We start from the raw sequence: 25,287 nt of genomic DNA on the forward strand, positions 1-25,287 counted from the left end.
GACCACAGGGAGAGAGTGTGTGGGGCTGGGGGAGGGGTTGGGGAGGGAGATATTTAGGGGGGGAGCAGGGAGGGGAGAGAGTGAGGGGCCGGCCCAGAGAGAGAGAGAGAGAGAGTGAGTGTGAGAGAGGAGATCGGAGCAGGAACCGGGGGCAGAGCGGATTCAGGCGGAGACACAGGAACAGAGACAGCGCACCGAGTCCGAGAGAGTCCGGCACCATTACACCCTCACTACCCCCTCCCTCACTACCCCCTCCCTCACTACCCCCTCCCTCACTCATCCCCTCCCTCACTACCCCCTCCCTCACTACCCCCTCACTCACTCATCCCCTCCCTCACTACCCCCTCCCTCACTACCCCCTCACTCACTCATCCCCTCCCTCACTACCCCCTCCCTCACTACCCCCTCACTCACTCATCCCCTCCCTCACTTACTCATTCCCTCCCTCATTACCTCTCCTTACTCCCTCCCTCCTTCATTCACTCACTCTTTACCTCCCTCACTCCCTCATCGCCCCTTCCCTACGACCCTCACCCCCTCCCTACGTCCCTCACCCCTTCCCTCATCACCCCCTCCCGACCTCCCTCACCCCCTCCCTCATCACCTCTCCCTCCGTCCCTCACTCATCACCCCTCCCTCCCTCCCTCACCCCCTCACCTCATCACCCCCTCCCTGCGTCCCTCCCTCATCACCCCTCACCCCCTCCCTCATCACCCCCTCCCTGCGTCCCTCCCTCATCACCCCTCACCCCCTCCCTCATCACCCCCTCCCTGCGTCCCTCCCTCATCACCCCTCACCCCCTCCCTCATCACCCCCTCCCTGCGTCCCTCCCTCATCACCCCTCACCCCCTCCCTCATCACCCTCTCCCTACGTCCCTCACTCATCACCCCTCCCTGCATCCCTCATCACCCCCTCCCGACGTCCCTCACCCCCTCCCTCATCACCCCTCCCTCCCTCCCTCCCTCCCTCCCAGGCGAGAGGAAGCTCACTGAGTGCCAGGGTAGGCTCGTGCCTCTGTACCAGCCTGGAGTGGACCATCCCGCTGTACTGACCGTTCCTGGAGGAACCCGACTGCTCTGTGCCAATGGGCAGCTGGGTGGTGTGCACAGTACTAATGCTGGCCTTCACCATTTGCCAGGTACCTGGATAGCTCTCTCTGCTCCTGGGGCAGGACATTACAACCCCCTCCCCCTGTGGCTTCATCCTGCCAAGACCTTCACTGTCTCTCCTTTCTTCACCCAGGTATGTGCAGAGGCAAAGCGAGAGTCAACTCTCACAGGTAAGTTCCACTTGCTCTTGCTCACTCACACAGGGGGAGCTTGGTCAGGAGTTGCTCAGCATTCCCCCAGGGGTTAGGCTGAACTGGGGGGGGTTTGCTCACACTCACTCAAGTCTCACTCAGCGACTTCACTCAGCACCAAGTGAGACATCAAAGGTTCCAGAGAGTTACACAAACTCACACCGTGTACCCACACTCACAATCACACTCTCACACACCCGCACACACACTCATACACTCACACCCCCATGGGGAAAGAGCAAGACAGTGGGATTAGTTTCAGAATTGATCCAGGGCTTGGGGAGAGAACAGGGTGGTGGGATTAGTTTGGGGATTGATCCAGGGTTCTGGAGTTGCTTTAATAATGAGGTGAATTGTAGCATTCCTTCCTTGACCTTGTATGGTATGGTTAATTCTTTACTAATTGACACAAGAGGCAATTTCTAACTAAAGATTGTTTTGCTGTTGATTGGGTTTGGGTGGATTAGAAAATATTTGTGAAGCTGATTGAATGAACATTGGTTCAAGTGAATCTGTTCTGTTTGATTCTGTTTTCAGTCTCTAACTGCTGCCTCTGTCGATGATTCTGTTTGCCAGACTCCTGACTGTTTCATTCCTTGTTCCTCTTTCAGTGTGTTCACTCTGTTTGGGATTGTGTCCAGGTTTCTGGGGTTTTCCTTGAGTCTGTGTGTTGTCCTTTACCTTATGTGCTGATGTGACGGTGTAAAGTAGCAACAGTCACACCTGCAGCAGAATTTCAATCGAAGATATTGTCTTTGCGGCGCTCCCTTTCAGCTTGGTGTTAATGAATTAGACTGAGCTCATTGCCAGAGTGCGTACAGTTGGTCCAACTGGTCTCTACTGGAGTTTATCAGCACCCCACCCCCACTCTCTGACAGAATATTACATCACAGAAGGCCATTTGGCCCTTTGCGTCTGTACCAGCTCTTGAAAGAGCCCCCCCAGCTACTCCCCACTGTCCAGCCCTATCCCCATAAACCTCGAAATAGATCACTTTCAGATAAAGCTCCAGCTCTCTTCTGAACCTCCCCCCCCCGCCCCCCCAAATGTGGAATCCACCTCCCCCACCCCCACCCCCACCCCCCAGGCAGCACATTCCAAATCCATATAACCCTCAGAGTCAAGACATTTCTCCTCATCTCACTCCGAGCTCTCTTGCTGATAATCCTGAAATTGTAATCCCTAGTTACTAACTTCCCGTTAGTGGAAACTTATTTCAACTTGCTCTGTCAGCAGGGCCTTTCCTTAGCTGTGTGCTGTGTGGCGAAGACAGTCTAAGGGAAGTGGAAATGTCTGGTGTGTATTTGAACATCAATAACAACTTTAATTTATATAGCGACTTGAATGTAGGACAAGATTCCATCCCTCTTCGCAGATCAGCGAGAGGGGATGGAACATCCTGGGAAACTGCTCAAACTTAAAGACTTGCATTTATATATAGTCCTTCTTATTGCCACCTGAAACCCCCACAAGATACCGTACACCCAGTGAGGCATGTTGGAGATGGTGTGGCTGTTGTCTGTGTTGGAAATGTGGCAAGTGAGCACAGCAAGATCCCACTGGTGCCAATGACTGCATGAGGGATTCTGCGGTGTTGGCTTGGCTTCCAGCTCTAACATTCCCTGAGCATTCTGAGGGAGCCTGCATTTAACGTCACCCGGCAGATGTATCTCTGGCACTATAGGTCTAGGTGCCAATCATGATCTTTGTGCCCATTCCTCAGAGTGGGTCTTAAATTAAGAACCAGATGACGCAGAGACAATGGCACCAACTGAGTGAAAGCCCGCAGAGTCTTGGAGATCTCTGAGCAGACAGACCTAGCACTGAAGCCTCACCAGGGACTCACCTTCATTCCTATCACTCCCTCAGCTCAAACCCACCCAGGTGAGAGCTGTGGTCTTTGAGGAAGAATCTTGGGGGTGATCGGGAGAGAGAGGATGGATGGCATTTCCGAACTTTGGACCAGGATTACTGGAGGTGCCATGTCCAGTGAGATAATGGACTCATGAAAATCAGAATTAGAGGAAATCGATGTTTCTGAGACTGACGGTGTTAGTAGGGAGTTAGACGGTAGTTAGTTAGGAGGGGAGAGGCGAGGAAAGGGTTTGAACCCAAGGATGAGAATTACAAAATGAAGACATGGTCCCGGAGCCAATTGGCTGAGAGAGTATTGATGATTATTTGGATAGAATTAGTGTGCAGGGAGATGGAGAAAGCAGGAGATTGGTGCAAGGGGATAGAACTGGGGCAGGTATGATGGGCTGAATGACTGCTTTTGTGTTGTAATGATTGTGTGATTCCGTGTGGGTCAGTAGGTGCGGGGATGTGAAATGGATGGGCCGTGCAGGCTCGGAGAGAGCCAACAGGGTTCTAGACAAATGTGTGAAAGAGTGAAGAAGGTGGGAGAGCAGACTGGAGAGTGTTGGAATGGTTCAGCCAAGAGGGAGTGAAACATCGAGGAGGGATTACTGGATCGTAATGATGGTTACGGCACCCATTCCCTTAATCACTTGCCCACGCTCCCGACGACATTTACTTGGACAGACACAAGGATCAGAGCCAGGGCCAAACTGTGATTCCCCCCCCGCCCCCCCTCTCCCCACCACACACACACACACACACACACACACACACACAGAGCAGGGGGGTTCCTTGTCCTTCCCAGTGTGGTGGTTAGACACACCATTGCCCTGCCATTCTTACATTCCAGTCACTTCATCGGCACCATCAACATCCTTTCTCCCCAACACTTCACTCACTCCTCTACCCTCCAACTAAAGCATAAATGCAATATTCCAAAAGTGGCCTAACCAACGTCCTGTTACAGCCACAACACGACCTCTCAACTCCTACATTCAGTCAAGTTTGTGAGACATGATTTCCCACGCACAAAGCCATGGTGACTATCCCTAATCAGTCCTTGCCTTTCCAAATACATGTACATCCTGTCCCTCAGGATTCCCTCCAACAACTTGCCCACCACCAAGGTCAGGCTCGCTGGTCTGTAGTTCCCTGGCTTGTCCTTACCACCCTTCTTAAACAGTGGCACCACGTTAGCCAACCTCCAGTCTTCCAGCACCTCACCTGTGACTATCGATGATACAAATATCTCAGCAAGAGGCCCAGCAATCACTTCTCTAGCTTCCCACAGAGTTCTCGGGTACACCTGATCAGGTCCTGGGGATTTATCCACCTTTAACCGTTTCAAGACATCCAGCACTTCCTCCTCTGTAATATGGACATTTTTCAACATGTCACCATCTATTTCCTTCAGTCTATATCTTCCATAGCCTTTTCCACAGTAAATACTGATGCAAAATACTCGTTTAGTATCTCCCCCATTTTCTGTGGCTCCACACAAAGGCCGCCTTGCTGATCTTTGAGGGGCCCTATTCTCTCCCTAGTTCCCCCTTTGTCCTTAATATATTTGTAAAACCCCTTTGGATTCTCTTTAATTCTATTTGCCAAAGCTATCTCATGTCCCCTTTTTGCCCTCCTGATTTCCTTCTTATACTTCCTTTATACTCTTCTAAGGATTCACTCGATCTATCCTGTTTATACCTGACATATGCTTCCTTCTTTTTCTTAACCAAACACTCAATTTCCTTAGTCATCAAGCATTCCCTATACTTACCAGCCTTCTCGTTCACCCTGTCAGGAATATACTTTCTCTGGATTCTTGTTATCTCATTTCTAAGGCTTCCCATTTTCCAGCCGTCCCTTTACCTGCGAACATCTGCCTCCAATCAGCTTTCGAAAATTTTTACCTGATACTGTCAAAATTAGCCTTTCTCCAATTTAGAACTTCAACTTTTAGATCTGGTCTATCCTTTTCCATCACGAATAGAATTATGGTCACTGGCCCTAAAGTGCTCCCCCACTGACACCTCAGTCACATGCCCTGCCTTATTTCCCAAGAGTAGGTCAAGTTTTGCACCTTCTCTAGTAGGTACATCCACGTACTGAATCAGAAAATTGTCGATGTTTGGAAAGTTAAAATCCCCTACCATAACTACCATATTATTCTTACAGATAGCTGAGATCTCCTTACAAGTTTGTTTCTCAATTTACTCTCTGACTATTGGGGGGTCGATAATACAATCCCAATAAGGTGATCATCCCTTTCTTATTTCTCAGTTCCACCCAACTAATTTCCCTGGATGTATTTCTGGGAATATCCTCCCTCAGCACAGCTGTAATGCTATCCCTTGTCAAAAACACCACTCCCCCTCCTCTCTTGCCTCCCTTTCTATCCTTCCTGTAGCATTTGTATCCTGGAACATTCAGCTGCCAGTCCTGTCCATCCGTGAGCCATGTTTCTGTAATTGCTATGATATCCCAGTCCCATGTTCCTAACCATGCCCTGAGTTCATCAGCCTTCCCTGTTAGGTCCCTTGCATTGAAATAAATGCAGTTTAATTTATTAGTCCTACCTTGTCCCTGCCTGCCCTGACTGTTTGACTCACTTCTGTTCTCAGCTGTACCCGTCTCAGATCGATCTCTTTCCTCACTATCTCCCTGGGTCCCACGCCCCCACCTTACTAGTTTAAATCCTCCCAAGCAGTTCTAGCAAATTTCCCTGCCAGTATATTAATCCCCTTCCAATTTAGGTGCAATCCATCCTTCTTGTACAGGTCACTTCTACCTCAGAAGAGATTCCAATGATCCAAAAATGTGAATCCTTCTCCCATACACCAGCTCCTCAGCCATGCATTCATCTGCTCTATCCTCCTATTCCTGCCCTCACTAGCTTGTAGCACCGGGAGTAATCCAGATATTACTACTCTCGCGGACCTCCTTTCTAAATGCTTGCCTAACTCTCAGCCTTTTCCCTTCCTATGTCATTGGTTCCCATGAGTTCAATGACCTCCTGCTGGCCCCTCTCCCCAGTGAGAACATTCTGCACCCTGTCTGAGACATCCTTGATCCTGGCACCAGGGAAACAACACACCATTCTGCTTTTTCTCTGCTGGCTGCAGAAACATCTGTGCCTCGGACTAGAGGATCCCCTAACACAATTGATCTCTTGAACCCGACGTACCCCTCATTACATTAGAGAAAGTCTCAATACCAGAAACATGGCTGTTTGTGCTACATTCCTCTGAGAATCGATCACCCCCTACATTTTCCAAAACAGCATACTTATTGGAAATGGGAATAGCCACAGAAGACTCTGCACTACCTGCCTACCTCTCCTACCTTTCCTGGAGTTAACCCAGCTATCTGACAGTATCTGCAGCTTTTCTCCCTTCCTATAACTGCCATCCATGACATCCCTGCTCATTGCCTCTAACTGCTGCACCAACCGATCCATGCAATCTGATAAGATTCGCAACCAAAGACACTTCCTGCAGACATAATCATCAGTAAAGTGGAAACTGTCCCTAAACTCCCACATTTGACATGAAGAGCACATCACTCTACGAAAAGCTGTCTTTGCTCCTTCACAATCTACAGACCCAGAAAATAGCATTATCTTTTGGCTTCAAAAAACAGTGCTCCAAATTAATTTAATACTTTTGATTTATATTTTTAAAATTTAATCAAGCTATAGATCTCAATAAAACATATGATCGAGAAAGAATCCACTATATTTGTTACTATAGACGTACAGCAAAGTTACACATTAAAAGCTAGGCACTTATCTGTTCCTATGTTGTGAGCTCTCCCACACAGGTCCCTGCAAGGTCAGCTAGGAATTTTCCTGTCTAAGTTTTCCTCAATGCACTCCGATGTCCAGAGATACTTGAACTCAAACAACAAAGGCAGTAACTGGGCAGATTCACTGCTGTGTCAGTTAGCAGTGTAGGTTTCTTTCTCTCTTTGTAGGAGAAAGTGAGGTCTGCAGATGCCGGAGATCAGAGCTGAAAATGTGTTGCTGGAAAAGCGCAGCAGGTCAGGCAGCATCCGAGGAGCAGGAGAGTGAGAGTCGATGTTTCAAGCATCAGGAATGAGGTGGCCCTCGGGGACTCAGAGATAAGTTGGAGTGGGGGGTGGGGGGAAGGTAGCTGGGAATGGATAGGTGGATGGAGGTGGGGGGGTGGGGTAAGGTGATAGGTCAGAGAGGAGGCTGGGTCAAATTAACACTTATCCTTCATCGGTATCACTGCCCTCACATCACTAGCACTCTCTTTTCCTTTTGCTCTGTGACATCTTTATCATGTGCTCCAATTGCTGACCCCTACCACCCATACGTCATTAAAAGATCAATATTCCACTAGCCACTTTCTGTTTGAAAGAAGAGGCACTGGACTTGAAATGTTATCTGTTACTCTCACCGCAGATGTTGCTTGTGTCTGCAGCATTCCTTGTTTATAGGACAAATTATAAAACTTACAATTTGAATATACTTGAGTAGTTTCTCCAATGTTATTGTGATTTTAAAGGCTGTGCATTGGAAGGTGCTGTCTGAGGATCTTTGGGGAGTTTCTGCAGTGTATCTTGTAGATGGTACACACTGCTGTTACTGAGTGCCGGTGGGGGAGGGAGTGGCTGTTTGTGGATGTGGGGCCAATCATGCGGCTGCTTTGTCCTGGATGGTGTTGAGCTTCTTGAGTTTTGTTGGAGCTGCCCCCAACCCAGGCAAGTGGGGAGTATTCCATCACATTCCTGACTCGTGGAAAGGTGAGAAAAGAAATAGGCAGAAATCACCTGGGATTTCAAATAAAATGCAGCTGAGAATTTTAAGAAAGGTTCCACGTAATGTCTGAGATAAATGGCAGCAGAGTCAGCACTCGATCACACTGCAGTAATACAGAGCAGCTGGAGAACAGAGAGGCTGGTCACCACATTGCTGACTGAGATCGCTGTGAAGACTGACTGACTGTGAGAAAGCCTTTTGGGGTTCTGCTGTTGTTGAGTTTAAAAGAATGTTTGTGTAGTTTGAGAGAAGTGGACACAGGCCACGTTAATTATATTTCACGCCTGTGGCAGTGTGCTGAGGTCAGTGGTGCTGAGTTGCACGTGCCCGATCAGGTTTGTGCGATCTCCCTGAGAGGGGAGCATTATGCTGGCAGCAAGTTGATTTCTGTTTGAAAGATCAGCGCTGAGGTTCTGACTTGTTTGTTGGCATTGGTCCTGTAATGGCTTCTATTAAAATTCCCATCTGCGGCCTGACCCTTCACTTTCTCTGGAAACTTCTTCAGCCCCAAACTCTCTGACTTATCCCTGTTCCTCCCATTCCGCCCTTGTGTTCTTTCCTAACTTCCACGGCTCCATCATTGGCAACCTTTTCTCCAGCTGCCTGTACCTCCAGTTGCCTCCTGCATTTTCTGTGTAGTGTTCAGGAATTCTCTTGAAAAGTGTGGCACTAGAAAAGTGCATCAGGTCTGACAGCATCCGAGGAGCAGGAGAGTCAACGTTTTGGGCATAAGCCTTTCATCAGGAATGAGGGACTGATGAAGAGCTTATGCCTGAAACATCGACTCTCCTGCTCCTCAGAGGCTGCCTGACTGGCTGCACTCGACTGGGACAGTCTATTTATTATCAATGCTCACAGTGCTTGATTGGAGAAGCCTGGGTGTGGACTCAGAGAAAAGTGCTCAAATTGTAGAAAGAGCTGGGAACTAGACTACAGCAGGAAGTAAACTGAATAAAACTTGTTATAGAGTCATAGAGATGTACAGCATGGAAACAGACCCTTCGGTCCAACCCGTCCATGACGACCAGATATCCCAACCCAATCTAGTTCCACCTGCCAGCACCCGGCCCATATCCCTCCAAACCCTTCCTATTCATATACCCATCCAGATGCCTCTTAAATGTTGCAATTGTACCAGCCTCCACCACATCCTCTGGCAGCTCATTCCATACACGTACCACCCTCTGTGTGAAAAGGTTGCCCCTTAGGTCTCTTTTATATCTTTCCCCTCTCACCCTAAACCTATGCCCTCTAGTTCTGGACTCCCTGACCCCAGGGAAAAGACTTTGCCTATTTACCCTATCCATGCCCCTCATGATTTTATAAACCTCTATAAGGTCACCCCTCAGCCTCCTCCGACGCTCCAGGGAAAACAGCCCCAGCCTGTTCAGCCCCTCCCTGTAGCTCAAATCCGCCAACCCTGGCAACATCCTTGTAAATCTTTTCTGAACCCTTTCAAATTTTACAACATTCTTCTGACAGGAAGGAGACCAGAATTGCACGCAATATTCCAACAGTGGCCTAACCAATGTCCTGTACAGCTGCAACATGACCTCCCAACTCCTGTACTCAATACTCTGACCAATAAAGGAAAGCATACCAAACGCCGCCTTCACTATCCTATCTACCTGCGACTCCACTTTCAAGGAGCTATGAACCTACACTCCAAGGTCTCTTTGTTCAGCAACACTCCCTCGGACCTGACCATTAAGTGTATAAGCCCTGCTAAGATTGTTACACACTTCAATAAACTAATGTCACCTCTGTATAGGTGTGAGATTTAAACTATCAAGCTCCCTCCACCAATCCTCTGCACTTTCCTCCGTAATGACACTCCTAAGTCCTTTATAGTTTTTGGGTCCTGGCTTTCTCACTCCTTCATGAGCCAGTGAAAATAATTCTTTGAGTACCCTCCTGCCCAGAGGAATGCTGCCATGCCTGAGTTGCTATTTAAATACCAATTACTGCAACGCTTATTCAGATTCTCCATATCCATAACAGAATCTCACACCTCCCTTGAAATGACAGGGTTGATCTGGAGCTGAGGTTGAAGGAGTCACAGACAGGAACGCTGTTCCCTATGTCTCAGGAATGCACTCCCTTTGTATTTGGGGAATGCCAGGCAAGTGAAACTAGCTCTGTAACAATACACCGCCAATGCACACTCTAACATCATACAGCCTGTCCCAGAATGTAGGTTATTTCATTAGCACATGGTCCAACTACACTCCAACCCACATTATACACCTTTGCTGTGAAATATTCAATATCCCAAATCCTCAGAATTTTGCAGAAGAGAATTCCAGAGTCATGTGATCATATTTGCAAGTTATGCAAATTATTCTGCATACTAATTAGAGGCAACGGGAACTCATTTTTAATTTATTCTTGGGCTGTTGGCATCAGAATCTGGTTTTGCCCGTCCCTAGTTGCCCCCTTGAGAAGGTGGGGGTGAGCTTCTTGAACCACGGCAGTCCATGTGCTGTGGGTAGACCCACAATATCCCTGAGGGAGGGAATTCCAGGATACTGACCCAGTGACAGTGAAGGAACGGTGATATATTTCCAAGTCAGGATGGGGAGTGGCTCGGAGGGGAACTTGCAGGGGGTGGTGTTCCCATGTATCTGCTGCCCCTTGTCCTTCTAGGTGGAAGTGGATGTGGGTTTGGAAGATGCTATCTGAGGATCTTTGGTGAATTTCTGCAGTGCATCTAGTAGACAGTACACACTGCTGTTACTGAGCGTCGGTGGGGAGGGAGGGGATGTGGGGCCAACCTGTGGCTATTTGTCCTGGATGATGTCGAGCTTCTTGAGTGTCGATGGGGCTACCCCCATCCAGACAAGTGGGCAGTATTCCATCACCCTCCTGACTTGTGTCTTGTCGATGGTGGACGGGCTTTTCAGAATCAGGAATTGAATTACTCTTAGGAATTGCATTATTCCTAGCCTCTGACCCACTGTATTTATATGATAAGTCTATCCATTCCCCTCATGATTTTATAAATCTCTAGAAGGTCACCCCTCAGCTTCCTACACTCCAGGGAAAACCGCCCCAGCCTATTCAACCTCTTTTCTGAACACTTGCAAGTTTCACAACATCGTTGGAGACCAAAATTGAGTTTCTGGTCATTGATAACCAGGATGTTGATGGTGGGGTGTTCTGTGATGGTAATGCCATTGAGCAACAAGGGACGGTGGTTAGATTCTGTCTTTTGGAGTGATAGTCATGGAATTACTGAGCAAGGAAACAGACCCTTCGGTCCAACCAGTTCTTGCCAAACTTAATCCCAAACTAAACTCGTCCCACCTGCCTGCTCCTAGTCCACATCCCTCTAAACCTTTCCTGTCCATGTGTTTTAAAAATGTAAGTGGACCCACATCCACCACTTCCTCAGCAAATTCATTCCACGTGTGACCCACCCTCTGTGGAAAAAAGTTATGTCTTTTTTAAATCGCTCTCCACTCATCTTAAAAATATGCCCCCTAGTTTTGAGATTCCCCCATCCTAGGGAAAAGACAACTGACATTCACTCTGTCTATACCTCTCATTATTTTGTAAACTTCTGCTTTGATCGAGTCATTGCCTGGTGTTTGTGTAGTATAAAGGTTACTTGTCACTATTAGCTCAAAATGCAGATATTGTCCAAATCTTGTTGCATTTGAACATTGGCTGCTTCAGTATCTCAGGAGTCATGAGTTGGCTGTGGGATCACTCAGCTCTGCCTATCACTTACTGCTTATGCTGATTGACAAGTAAATAGTCCTGTTTGGTATCTTCACCGGGTTGGCACCTCACCTTCAGGGCTGCCTGGTGCTGATCCTGGCATGCTCCCCCCTGCTCTCTCCATTAAACCAGGGTTGATCCACTGGCTTGATGGTAATGGGTGAGTGGGGGATATGCTGGGCCATGAGGTTACAGATTGTGCTGGAGTACAGTTCTGCTGCTGTTGATGGCCCACAGTGTCTCATGGATGCCCAGTCCATTGCTCGATTGGTTTGAAGTCTGTCCCATTTAGCACAGTGATGGTGTCACACAACACGATGGAGGGTATTCTCAATGTGAAGGTGGGACTTTGTCTCCACAAGGACTGTGTGTTGGTCACCCTTACCGATACTGTCATGGACAGATACACCTGCAGCCGGCAGATTGGTGAGGATGAGGTCAGGAATGTTGTTCCCTCTTGTTGGTTCCCTCCCCACCTGCCCCAGACCCAGTCCAGCAGCTCTGTCCTTTAGGACCCGACCAGCTCGATCAGTAATGCTGCTGCCCAGCCACTCTTGGTGGTGGACAGTGAAATCCCCCAGCCAGATACATTCTGTGCCCTTTCCACCCTCAGTGCTTCCTCCAAGTGTTGTTCAACATGGGGGAGCACTGCTTCAGAACCTTGTGGAGTTTTGATAATGTTGAATCAGTATGTACCATCCCAGTCTGCAGGGACTGGAAACTGTCCTGCTCATTTAGCTCTTTATCTCGGCTGTGATTCGAGTGAAACTGAGCTGAATTATCTCCAACATCACCCTCCCCTTTCAGGTGATTGGTGTTCAGGATTGTGTGACAATTTTGTTACTAGCCTTTAATCCAGACCTTGGACTAACTGGAACATTGACTCCATTGTGTTGTCCTTGCTGAATGATTGGCTGGCTGACTGTCAGCTGATTGCTTGTAGCAATGTTGTTTTCTATTCCCTTGAGGCAAGGCCCCTTTCAGTTTGAGTTGTTGCACAGAGCAATGGCTTTGAGCAGATCACCCAACAAGACAGCCAATCGAGGGACAGTGTATCCTAAACCCATCAAACCAACAGCAGCCAACTCAAATGGTTCATGTGCCCTATTGGAATTCAGTCTCCTATCCCAAAGGGAAAGACTGTGGGTAGCACCCACTGGCATTGCCTGTTGATGTGAGTCATATTGCTCAGGTTTTGCCAAAGCTCTGAAATTCTTTTCCCAGATCACTTTGCCCCCCCCTCTCCTTTTAACTCTGAAACTCCTGTGCTCAATGTCCTGTGCTCAACTCCCGTCACTCAGTGTCACGCCTTTGTTAGACGATTGCACCTGTAAACACTTTGGGATGTATCACTCTACTAAAGGTGCTATTTAAATGGAAATTGTTGCTGTTCTATTCCATTGCACATTTTAGAGAGATTTTCTCCAACATTTAAACCACAATGCCTTCTGTTCATCGCTCTATCTGCAAATGGGGTTTATGAACATGGTGGCTTTGCAGATACTTCCTTGAAGAGTTTGCAGTCTAATTTCAATCACTAATACCAATTAGCGATTAGAAATAAAAGCCATTGATGCTCAAAGCTTCCAAATGAAAACCAGACTTTGTGCTGAATACTGTCCAGTTCCTCCTTACATCAGCAACAGCCAATCCTGCCCCAGCTGGGCCTTTGCTGAGAGGTCATTTCATCAAATTAAAACGCTTCCATTGAATGTGAATCAAACAGTTTAATTTTACCCTTTATCAATAACTTTTGAATTAAGCAGCATGTCCCAGTCCAGAATTTCTGGACAAATATTGAGAGGAAGTCATATTTGCAGCAAATATGCAGCTTGTGGTTACAAAAAAAAACGATCGACCAACAGCTTGTAACAATTTTCATATTTTTCTCTGAGCATTTAGTTTGTTCTAATTGCCAGTAAAAAAGATATTAATACATCAACTTGACAACATTCTTCAAAACAAAAGCATTGCTTAATTGGATTTTCTGGGTGTAGAATACTGTCAATTTTTTAATCTGGAATTGTTTATAAAAACTATTTGTTGTTTATGCCAACGTGGTGTGTTCAGAATTGGATCATTATAACGCCCTTTGTTCTCAGATTGTGTTTTGAATTTGTTGTTTTTAAATATTAACTCATAGTATTTATGCTCTATCCTCATAAACATGCAAGGGAAGAAATTAATTGGGATGTAAACCAGGGATATCAAGGAAAATCCAAGATGCAGGAGGCCATTTGGCCCCATGTTATTCCTGAGATTGGTTGATCTTCCACACTGCTCCCGCTTACCTGGAATGTCCCAAGTTCCTTAATAGAAAATTCCCCAGGCCAGTGCTGGGCACTCAACATTTTACAACTTTCATCAATGATACTGAGGAGGGGAGTGAGGGTGCGGTCGCTAAATTGGTAGATGCCACTTGGAAAGCTAGGAAGGTAAGCTGTGAAGAAGATGGAAATATAGGAGTTGAGTGAGTGGGCAAAAAGCTGGCAGATGGAGCATAATGAAGGAAAATGTGAAGTTGTTCACTTTGGCGGGAAGAATGAACACGCAGAGTTTTACTAAAACAAGGCCGGCAGGATTCCACAGCGCAGAGGGATCTGGGTATCCTACTGCAGGAGGCACAGAAGGTTAGTGAGCAGGTCCAGCGTCTAATCCGGAAATGAGTGAGCAGGTCCAGTGGATAATCGGGAAGTTAGTGAGCTGGAACAGCAGGTAATCTGGAGGTTACTGAGCAGGTCTAGCGGGTAATCTGGAGGTTAGTGAGCAGGTCTAGCGGGTAATCTGGAGGTTAGTGAGCAGGTCCAGTGGGTAATCTGGAGGTTAGTGAGCAGGTACAGTGGGTAATCTGGAGGTTAGTGAGCTGGAACAGTGGGTAATCGGGAGGTTAGTGAGCAGGTACAGTGGGTAATCTGGAAGTTAGTGAGCAGGTCCAGCGGGTAATCGGGAAGTTAGTGAGCAGGTACAGCGGGTAATCTGGAGGTTAGTGAGCAGGTACAGCGGGTAATCGGGAAGTTAGAGAGCTGGTACAGTGGGTAATCGGGAAGTTAGTGAGCAGGTACAGTGGGTAATCTGGAAGTTAGTGAGCAGGTCCAGCGGGTAATCGGGAAGTTAGTGAGCAGGTCCAGCGGGTAATCTGGAGGTTAGTGAGCAGGTCCAGCGGGTAATCTGGAGGTTAGTGAGCACGTCCAGCGGGTAATCGGGAAGTTAGTGAGCAGGTACAGCGGGTAATCTGGAGGTTAGTGAGCACGTCCAGCGGGTAATCGGGAAGTTAGTGAGCAGGTACAGCGGGTAATCTGGAGGTTAGTGAGCAGGTCCAGTGGGTAACCGGGAAGTTACTGAGCTGGTACAGCGGGTAATCGGGAAGTTAGTGAGCAGGTCCAGTGGGTAATCTGGAGATTAGTGAGCAGGTCCAGTGGGTAATCTGGAGGTTAGTGAGCTGGAACAGTGGGTAATCGGGAAGTTAATGAGCAGGTACAGCGGGTAATCGGGAAGTTAATGAGCTGGTACAGCGGGTAATCGGGAAGTTAGTGAGCAGGTACAGTGGGTAATCTGGAGGTTAGTGAGCAGGTACAGCGGGTAATCGGGAAGTTAGTGAGCAGGTACAGCGGGTAATCTGGAGGTTAGTGAGCAGGTCCAGTGGGTAATCTGGAGGTTAGTGCGCAGGTCCAGCGGGTAATCGGGAAGTTAGTGAGCAGGTACAGCGGGTAATCTGGAGGTTAGTGAGCAGGTACAGAGGGTAATCAGGAAGTTAATGAGCAGGTCCAGTGGGTAATCGGGAAGTTAGTGAGCTGGAACAGTGGGTAATCTGGAGGTTAGTGAACCGTTCCAGTGGGTAATTGGGAGGTTAGTAAGCAGGTACAGTGGGTAATCGGGAAGTTAGTGAGCAGGTACAGCGGGTAATCGGGAAGTTAGTGAGCTGGAACAGTGGGTAATCGGGAAGTTAGTGAGCTGGTACAGCGGGTAATCGGGAAGTTAGTGAGCAGGTCCAGCGGGTAATCTGGAGGTTAGTGATCAGGTCCAGCGGGTAATTGAGAAGTTAGTGATCAGGTCCAGCGGGTAATTGGGAAGTTAGTGAGCAGGTACAGCGGGTAATCGGGAAGTTAGTGAGCTGGAACAGCGGGTAATCGGGAAGTTAGTGATCTGGAATAGCGGGTAATCTGGAGGTTAGTGATCAGGTCCAGCGGGTAATTGAGAAGATAGTGATCAGGTCCAGCGGGTAATTGGGAGGTTAGTGAGCAGGTACAGTGGGTAATCGGGAAGTTAGTGAGCTGGTACAGCGGGTAATCGGGAAGTTAATGAGCTGGAACAGTGAGTAATCGGGAAGTTAGTGATCAGGTCCAGCGGGTAATTGGGAAGTTAGTGAGCAGGTACAGCGGGTAATCGGGAAGTTAATGAGCAGGTACGGTGGGTAATCGGGAAGTTAGTGAGCTGGAACAGTGGGTAATCGGGAAGGATAATGAGAAACTTTCTGTTATCATAAAAGGAAATAACATAAGAATAAAGATGTTATGCTTCAGTGACACAGGATATTGCTGAGATCACATCTCGAACACTGTGTGTAGTTTTGGTCGCTTTATTTCGGGAAGGATGTAAATGTATTGGAGATGGTTCAGAGGCGGTTTACCAGATTGATAGCTGGAGTGAGTGCGTTGTTTGAAGAGGAAGGTGGGACAGGCTGAGCTTGTTTTCACTGGAGCTTAAAAGAGTGAGGTGGAGGGGAACTGGATTGAGGTGAATAAGGTCCTGAAGGAAGTGGACATGGAAAGATGTTTCCTTTTGATGGTGAGTCCAGAAAGGGGGTTGGGAACACTGGTTTAAAATTGGGGGTCAGCTTTTACAGATGGAGTTGAGGGGAATTCTTTTCTCTTTGTGGGTTGTCTGATTCCGAGGAGATAGAGGCAGCATTGTTAAATGTCTTTAAGGAGCAGTGGATTGATCTTTGTTGGGCTGTCAAAGGTTATCTAGAGTTCAATGGGAATGTGGAAATCGAAATGCAAATCATGACCTTATAGAATGGAGAAGCAGGGCCAAATGGTCGATGTCTGCTCCTAATTTATGTCAGTGTGTGCAATATTCAATATTGGAAGGCTTCCTGGAATAGATTCCTTGCAGAGGAGGCCATGAGGCTAATTCCAAGTTGGTCTTATGTGTCTCCTGTATTATGTAGGGATTTGTGACCCTCGGCCATTGGAGGGAAATGAAGGAGCAGGCTCTTAGCCTTCATCTCAGTGATCTGATGCTGAATCCCAGCAATCGGGGTGGGAATGGGGATCAGATGGGGTTGGGGCTACTCCTGAAGCAACACTCTAAATAATCTTCAAACAATACAACAGAACTACTCTGCAAGAGTAACTGATTGTGTATAAAGTCCCCTCTCTGATCAGGTATCCAGTAAAGGGGTTATGGGAACCCTGTGTTAGTAACACAGGGGTATCCCAGAGGCCTGGTTTCTCAGGGGTTGGTGGGTGCAGATGGTTTACCCTAAAGGTGGAGAAAGTTGTTGGCCAAAAGACAAACTCCGAGCAAGATGATCTGCGGGAACAGCACACTCTGTGCAGAATGCAGTATCCCCCTTCACTGGGAATAAGTCTGGAAAGAGATGAGAGAGCTGAGAATTCCAGAGCTTTGGATGTCAGCAGCTGAAGGTTCTGCTGTCCATGGTGGAGTGAGTGGGATATGGTGATTACAGAGATCTCTGAGAGTGGTCGGTTGCCTAAAGGGGAAGTGCGTACTCACTAGAAGTTTGGAATTACCCTGTGCCTCAGGCAGTGGAGGACAGTAAGAATGAATGAGGATTTCTCACCCAATGGTCCCATCAAGGCACCTTGGTATAGCTGGTGAGAACTGTGTGCAGCCCTGTTGGTGTGGGGCACTGCGGTTCGAGAGGGGCTTCTCCTAGCTCTGTTTAAATCAGGCCCTCCGCCAATTCCAAGGGTTGCTCACTCTAACCAATCAGACTGGATCAGACTGTTCAGTTTAACACCAGCTGAAACATTTCTGCACAGTCCAGTCTCCAGCTTCATGCTTTTATTAAAAGTGTAAAATAAGTTCTCAAACAATTATGGCAAATGAATCATCGTAATTGTCATTGAAAGATGACAGTGAGGTGGTACCGCTCATTGTGAAGGTTGACTCTTGTGAGACCAAGTGATGCAAAGATTTATAAAGTTATGGGTGAGGTAATGTAAACAATGATCTCACACACAGTGCAAAGAGCAAGATTTGCTCGTTCTAATCCTTGGGTTGGAATTCACAGGATTGTTTAAATCATTCCAGATGGAAAAATCCACACTGCACCCAACAAAATCCTTGAGAAATGTTGTTGAAGATTATTCGAGTATCAAATATTAATTCTGCTTTTTTTTGATGTGGTTAGGACTTAAAAGTTTAAGGAAACCTCTCAAGTTGTTATTCCTTTGCTGGGATCCTGCTGTTGAGTGATGTGAACTCCCTGACTGGGAATACAAGGTCACAGACTGTGGGTTGAATCACTCCTGAACTGAATATACCATCCCCCATTAAACCTTGCAGCATGGAAAGGTGTCTTTCAGCTCATTGAGCCATGCTGCCTCTTCGAAGGAACCATCCTGTTTCTCTCACACCACTGGCCTTTTCGCAATCCCCTGCAAAACTCTCTTTTTCAGGATTTATCCAGTTCCTTCTTCAAAGTTAGTGATGAAGTTGTCCCTCCCCTGTCCTCTCCGGCAGCACGGGGGTGTCCCAGTTATCCCAATTTGTTTCATGTGTTTCTCATCCCAGTGTTAAGGGTGAACCATTGGCCCCAGATTCTGATGGTCCAGGGTTCGAATCCCATTCTTGAAAGTCCATCAGATTGGAGAATGGTCCAGGTTTAGATTTCCAAGTTGAAATCCTGCTGGATATTTGTACCCTTCCTGGAAGATGTGATGTGGACGTGTTTAAGTCCTTCTCCTCAGGAGGATTATACCTCTTGATTGGCTCCATGACCAGAGAAGGAAAATTCATGTCTTGACCAATCAGATTGTTAATATTTGTTGGGGGTTCTGGTGTAGTGGCAAATGGTGAAATTTGAATTCAGTTAAAATTTGGAATTAAACACTAACCTGATGGTGATCATTAAACAGTGCTATTTATTATAAAACCCCATCTGGTTCACTAATGTCCTCCAGGGAAGGAAACTGCCATCTCTGCCTGGTCTGGCCTCCATGTGACTCCAGACCCACAGCAATGTAGCTGACTTAACTACCCTCTGGGCAACTAGGGCTTGGTAATAACTGCTAGTCTAGCTGCTAGTGAGTGAATTAAAAGAACTCAGCCTGTAAATATTTTACTGCTGTACTCTGTGACGGTCCAGAACTACGTCAGACCTGTCATGGTTTCCAAACCTGTTTCTGTCTGTAGTCTTTCAGTCAGTGACAGGATTCAAACCCTATATCCGCAGAACATGTGCCCTGTGACATTATGACTGCACCAGCCCTTGGGGTGGAAGGGGACAGTGACTCATGTTAGTTTTACGAAAGTCCAACTGTTTTTCTTGAAATGAATTTTTGCAGAGCTTTCTGTTAGTTACCGTTGCTGGCTGGTGAGGCTGTGTTTGTGTGTGTGTGTGTGTGTTACATGCTAACTGTTTGTGTATGTGTGTGTGGGTGTGCACGCACACTTTGTATATACATGCTAACTGTGTGTGTGTGTGGGTGTGTACGCACGCTGTGTGTGTATATATACATGCTAACTGTGTTTGTGTGTGTGTGTGTGTGTGTATGCATGCTAACTGTGTGTGTGTGTATACACGCTGTGTTTGTGTGTGTGTGTACACGCTGTGTTTGTGTGTGTGTGTGTGGGTGGGTATGTGTGGATGGGTGGGTGTGTGTATGCACGCTAACTGTGCGGGCCAGCTAAGCTGCCTCTTTGTTGTTTAGTTTGTGAATTAGCAAATGTCCTGAATTATGTTGGGATTGCTGAGTGGATTTTACTGTAACAGACAATGACACTGACCTTAACCAGCTGTTTTTAGGTTTCCAGGTGTTAGAATCAGCATCTCATTATTGGCCTCTGGATACAGTGACTGGACTGAACGAGCTGTGCAATGTGAATGGAAGTCAAACAGGTTATGTCATTCTCAGTGCAATAAGTGCATACCTTTCCTCCTGTTAGTGACAATCTCTTCTTATCTTACACTTTCCAGTGCTCTGGACAATCACTGTCAACTTACCAAATGTAGTTATAACCAAGTGGGAGACTCGCCATTTTCAGAGGTTTTATTGCAAGTGAAATAAAGATAGAATTGAAATGAAGAGGAGTCATGTTAAATTATATCGAACCTCTGCAGAGACCACATCTGGAGTCTGTGAACAGTTCTGGTTTCCTTATTATAGACAGGATACAGACCAGAGAAACTGCAGAAGATATTAAAAATAATTACAAGAATGATGCCAGAACTGAAAGTTTGTAACTGTCAAGAAAGAATGACCGGGCTCGCTCTCTGATTCTGAAGCTGGAGGGTTTCCTGACTGTGGTCTTAAGGTATAAATGTGGGAGAAGTGGAGAAGATATTTCACCTTGTGGGTGAGACCACAGCTAGAATCTAACAGAGATTCACTCATAAATCCAGGGGGAAATTCAAAAGAATATTGGGGTCCAAACAGTGAGAAACAGCAGGACTTGGTTATGAAGGAACCTTCCAGTTTTGTTATAAACAGAGTCACCCATGTTGGAATTGATGAGATCCCACATTCTGAGGTTCTCTGCAGTGCCTTGAATCAGGTTATTATAGATTTCCGTTGTATATCTCACAAGAGAGACAGCATTAGAAGGAGAGGGAGATGGGGTAAGGTGATGAGGGAGTAGGAGGGACACGTGAAAAGTACAAAGGCCAGCTTGGAGCAGCAACTTCACTGAGATACATTTAAGAAATCTGATACACTGTCTTTGGACGGCACAGTGGCTCAGTGGTTAGCACTGCTGCCTCACAGCACCAGGGACCCGGGTTTGATTCGGGCTCAGGTAACTATGTGGAGTTTGCACGTTCTCCCTGTGTCTGTGTGGGTTTCCTCCGGGTGCTCCGGTTTCCTCCCACAATCCAAAGATGTGCAGGTCAGGTGAATTGGCCATGCTAAATTGCCCGTAGTGTTCAGGGACGTGTAGGTTAGGTGTATTAATCTGGTAAATATAAGGTAGGGGGAATGGGTCCGGGTGGTCAGTGTGGACTCGTTGGGCCGAAGGGCCTGTTTCCACACTGTAGGGATTCTGATTTTCTTGCCCCTCCATGACTCCTGCTCTTGCTGTTTCTCTAAATATCGTCATGCAGTCTTAAAGCTTTGAACACGTGAGGGTGTTTTTTGTTTGATTTCTCTTGCTGTAATCCGGTGTCAATGTTGTCAGCTGTGTGATTTGATGTTGGTGTCGATCTTACAGTGTGTGCTTCTCTCCCTTCAGTGCTCCGAATCCACAATTTCACTGTGCTTCCTTCTTATTCCTCTTCCTCTGTCTACACCATTGACTCTGCCTTCTCTAACCTCTCGACAATTGTAGGTGAGAATTCATGGGGTTGCCGTAGCCAATGTGAGGCCAAGACAAAATTATAAAATGTAAATAATTTTAAGGAGAGACTAATTAATGCATCACTGATTAGGAATGATATTAATTAGCCAAGGTATTACTGTCACAGTATTTGGAATTTGTTCAAAATGTTAAAATGTTATTTGCTCATTTTAAGTAGTTTATACTGAACCCTTTCACTTATATTGGGGTACAGTGCCCACTTAGATCCTGTGTATATTGAGGTGCAGTGCCCACTTAGATCCTGGGTATATTGGGGTACAGTGCACAGTTCGATCTTGGCTATATTGGGGTACAGTGCCCAGTTCAATCCTGTGTATATTGGGGTACAGTGCCCACTTAGATCCTGTGTATATTGGGGTGCAGTGCCCACTTAGATCCTGTGTATATTGGGGTACAGTGCCCACTTAGATCCTGTATATATTGGGGTGCAGTGCCCACTTAGATCCTGTGTATATTGGGGTGCAGTGCACAGTTCGATCGTGGGTATTTTGGGGTACAGTGCCCAGTTAGAACCCGGGTATATTGGGGTACAGTGCACAGTTCAATCCTGGGTGTTTTGGGGTACAGTGCCCAGTTAGATCCTGGGTATATTGGGGTACAGTGCACAGTTAGATCCTGGGTATATTGGGGTACAGTGCACAGTTCAATCCTGGGTGTTTTGGGGTACAGTACACAGTTAGATCCTGGATATATTGAGATACAGTGCACAGTTAGATTCTGGGTATATTGGGGTACAGTGCCCAGTTCGATCCTTGGGGTACAGTGCACAGTTCGATCCTGTGTACATTGGGGTGCAGTGCACAGTTCGATCCTGTGTATATTGGGGTATAGTGCCCAGTTCGATCCTTGGGGGACAGTGCACAGTTAGGTCCTGGGTATATTGGGGTATATTGGGGTACAGTGCCCAGTTCCATCCTGGGTATATTGGGGTACCGTGCCCAGTTAGATCCCGGGTATATTGGGGTACAGTGCCCAGTTAGATCCTGGGTATATTGGGGTACAGTGCCCAGTTCGATCCTGGGTATATCGGGGTACAGTGCCCAGTTCGATCCTGGGTATATTGGGTTACAGTGCCCAGTTAGATCCTGTGTATATTGGGGTACAGTGCCCAGTTCGATCCTGGGTATTTTGGGTTACAGTGCACAGTTAGATCCTGGGTATATTGGGGTACAGCGCCCAGTTCGATCCTGGGTATATTGGGGTACAGTGCCCAGTTCGATCCTGTGTATATTGGGGTACAGTGCCCAGTTCGATCCTGTGTATATTGGGGTACAATGCACAATTAGATCCTGGGTATATTGGGGTACAGTGCACAGTTCGATCCTGTATATATTGGGGTATGGTGCACACTTAGATCCTGTGTATATTGGGTTACAGTGCACAGTTAGATCCGGTGTATATTGGGGTACAGTGAACAGTTCCATCCTGGGTATATTGGGGTACTGCGCCCAGTTCGATCCTGTATATATTGGGGTACAGTGCACAGTTAGATCCTGTATATATTGGGTTACAGTGCCCAGTTCGATCCTGGGTATATCGGGGTACAGTGCACAGTTCGATCCTGGGTATATCGGGGTACAGTGCCCAGTTCGATCCTGTGTACATTGGGGTACAGTGCCCAGTTCGATCCTGGGTATATTGGGTTACAGTGCACAGTTAGATCCTGGGTATATTGGGGTACAGCGCCCAGTTAGATCCTGGGTATATTGGGGTACAGTGCCCAGTTCGATCCTGTGTATATTGGGGTACAGTGCTCAGTTCGATCCTGTGTATATTGGGGTACAATACACAATTAGATCCTGGGTATATTGGGGTACAGTGCACAGTTCGATCCTGTATATATTGGGGTATGGTGCACACTTAGATCCTGTGTATATTGGGTTACAGTGCACAGTTAGATCTGGTGTATATTGGGGTACAGTGAACAGTTCCATCCTGGGTATATTGGGGTACTGCGCCCAGTTCGATCCTGTATATATTGGGGTATAGTGCACAGTTAGATCCTGTATATATTGGGTTACAGTGCCCAGTTCGATCCTGGGTATATCGGGGTACAGTGCACAGTTCGATCCTGGGTATATCGGGGTACAGTGCCCAGTTCGATCCTGTGTACATTGGGGTACAGTGTCCAGTTCGATCCTGGGTATATTGGGCTACAGTGCACAGTTAGATCCGGTGTATATTGGGGTACAGTGCACAGTTAGATCCTGGGTATATCGGGGTACAGTGCCCAGTTCGATCCTGGGTATATTGGGTTACAGTGCACAGTTAGATCCGGTGTATATTGGGGTACAGTGCACAGTTAGGTCCTGGGTATATTGGGGTACAGTGCACAGTTCGATCCTGGGTATATTGGGGTACAGTGCACAGTTAGGTCCTGGGTATTTTGGGATACAGTGCACTGTTAGATCCTGGGTATATCGGGGTACAGTGCACAGTTAGGTCCTGGGTATATTGGGGTACAGTGCCCAGTTTGATCCTGGGTATATTGGGGTACAGTGCCCAGTTCGATCCTGTGTATATTGGGGTTCTGTGCACAGTTAGATCCTGTGTATATTGGGGCGCAGTTCCATATTTATACCGTATGTGTATAAGGATACAGTTGCCAGATGATAGGGGTACAGCCCTCCATTCTATCCCAGCTGGGAATGCTTTCAGACCATGGCAGTCTCGGTTTACTGTCTTCAATGTTGTACCTGGCTTGGGCAGAATCTGCAGTCCTGGTTTTCAACAGATTGCTAACTCTGGACATATTTCTGCAGAATTCATCACATGGCCTCTAATTGCCCCACACCAATATCCTGCAATTGGTCAATCCCTCCCACTGCCATCAAACAGATCCTTGTTCTCAGACTGGATGAGAAAGAGTCAGACTTTTCTTCCAACTTTTTGAACAGATTTATGTCACTAGTTCCATGAGGCTTCAGTAAAAGTGACCATTTTGCTTCAGTTGCCCCAGCGTTGTCGCTCCTGTAACTTGTTAGATGACCTTGAGGTGAATGTTCATTGCTGAAGGGTTGGTGATAGTTGACCTGTTACCTTTGCTCTTTTGCTTTATAGATATTGTTGAGGGAGTTGTAAAAAAGGGAATCTATCTCAATGGAAATACAGGTGGTACATTCCTACACTTCGGTAGTTACAAAAACTCCTGCATTAGTGACCCAGCACAATGCAGTGATGCAGGTTGGTATAATTGCATTTATTTAACCACTTTCCTCAGCCTAGCCTATTCTAAAATGCAAATGAGATATTTTTTGTAAGCTGACAACATTGCAAAGTAAAAAACCAATGTGTGCATAGAAAAATCCTCACGTAGGGTTGGAACTAAGTGTCTTTTATTTCCATGTAGAATCTTAGTGTGGAAGCAGGCCATTCAGCCCATTGAGTCCATACAGCCCTCCAAACAGCATCCCAGACACATCATCCTACCCTATCCCTATAACCCTGCAACTCCTATGGCTCACCACCTAACCTGCTATGAGCAATGTAGCATGGCCAATCCACCCTGACCTGCATGTCATTGGACTGTGGGAGGAAGCTCACACAGACACAGGGAGAATGTACAAACCCCACACAGACAGCTGTAACTGAACCCAGGTGCCTGGTGCTGTGAGGCCATAGGCTGAATCACTGAGCCACTGGGTCAACTGTTGGTTAAGTGATAAATATTGCCCAGAACAAGGCCCTTTGTTATTTTAGTGACAGTCAGACTTTCTGCTCTGCTTCTGTTCCACAAATAATCAGAGTTACTTCAGGAGAAATAAACAAAAACCCTGTGGACCCTGGTAGTCTGAAATAACCGAAGGTGTTGGAGAAGTTTGGCACGTTTGGCAGTGTGTGAAAAACAAACCCTGTTGGTGATTTGAGTCCAACCTGACTCAGCACTCTGCCCTGCCCTGCTGAGTCACAGCTCTGACATGGGGTCACTACACTCAAGATGTGAACTCAGCGTCTCTCTCCCCACGGACACTGCCAAACCTGCTGAGTTTCTCCCGCTGGTTTGGTTTTCACCGCAATGTTGTGGGGTGTGCTTTGAGCTGACGAGCAGAGTGAATCTTTCCTGACCCTCTGGAGGATGAG

The 25,287-nt window shown here is 47.0% G+C and overlaps 1 protein-coding gene across 2 annotated transcripts in view; it reads left to right on the top strand.

Moving 5' to 3' along the window:
- The first annotated feature begins 663 nt into the window (after positions 1–663).
- Positions 664–25,287, top strand: part of adgrd1 (adhesion G protein-coupled receptor D1) — a 299,554-nt gene continuing 274,930 nt past the window's right edge. Inside the window, exons 1-4 of one of the 2 annotated variants that reach the window (XM_060843366.1) lie at positions 664–1,139; positions 1,244–1,280; positions 19,661–19,753; positions 24,268–24,390. In XM_060843366.1, coding sequence (XP_060699349.1) covers positions 1,086–1,139; positions 1,244–1,280; positions 19,661–19,753; positions 24,268–24,390 — 307 coding nt within the window. In that variant the 5' untranslated portion in view covers positions 664–1,085. The remainder of the gene's footprint in view (positions 1,140–1,243; positions 1,281–19,660; positions 19,754–24,267; positions 24,391–25,287) is intronic. The other variant, XM_060843367.1, reaches the window with a different exon arrangement.

Source organism: Hemiscyllium ocellatum, chromosome 24 (assembly GCF_020745735.1).
Source record: "Hemiscyllium ocellatum isolate sHemOce1 chromosome 24, sHemOce1.pat.X.cur, whole genome shotgun sequence".
Taxonomy (NCBI): domain Eukaryota; kingdom Metazoa; phylum Chordata; class Chondrichthyes; order Orectolobiformes; family Hemiscylliidae; genus Hemiscyllium; species Hemiscyllium ocellatum.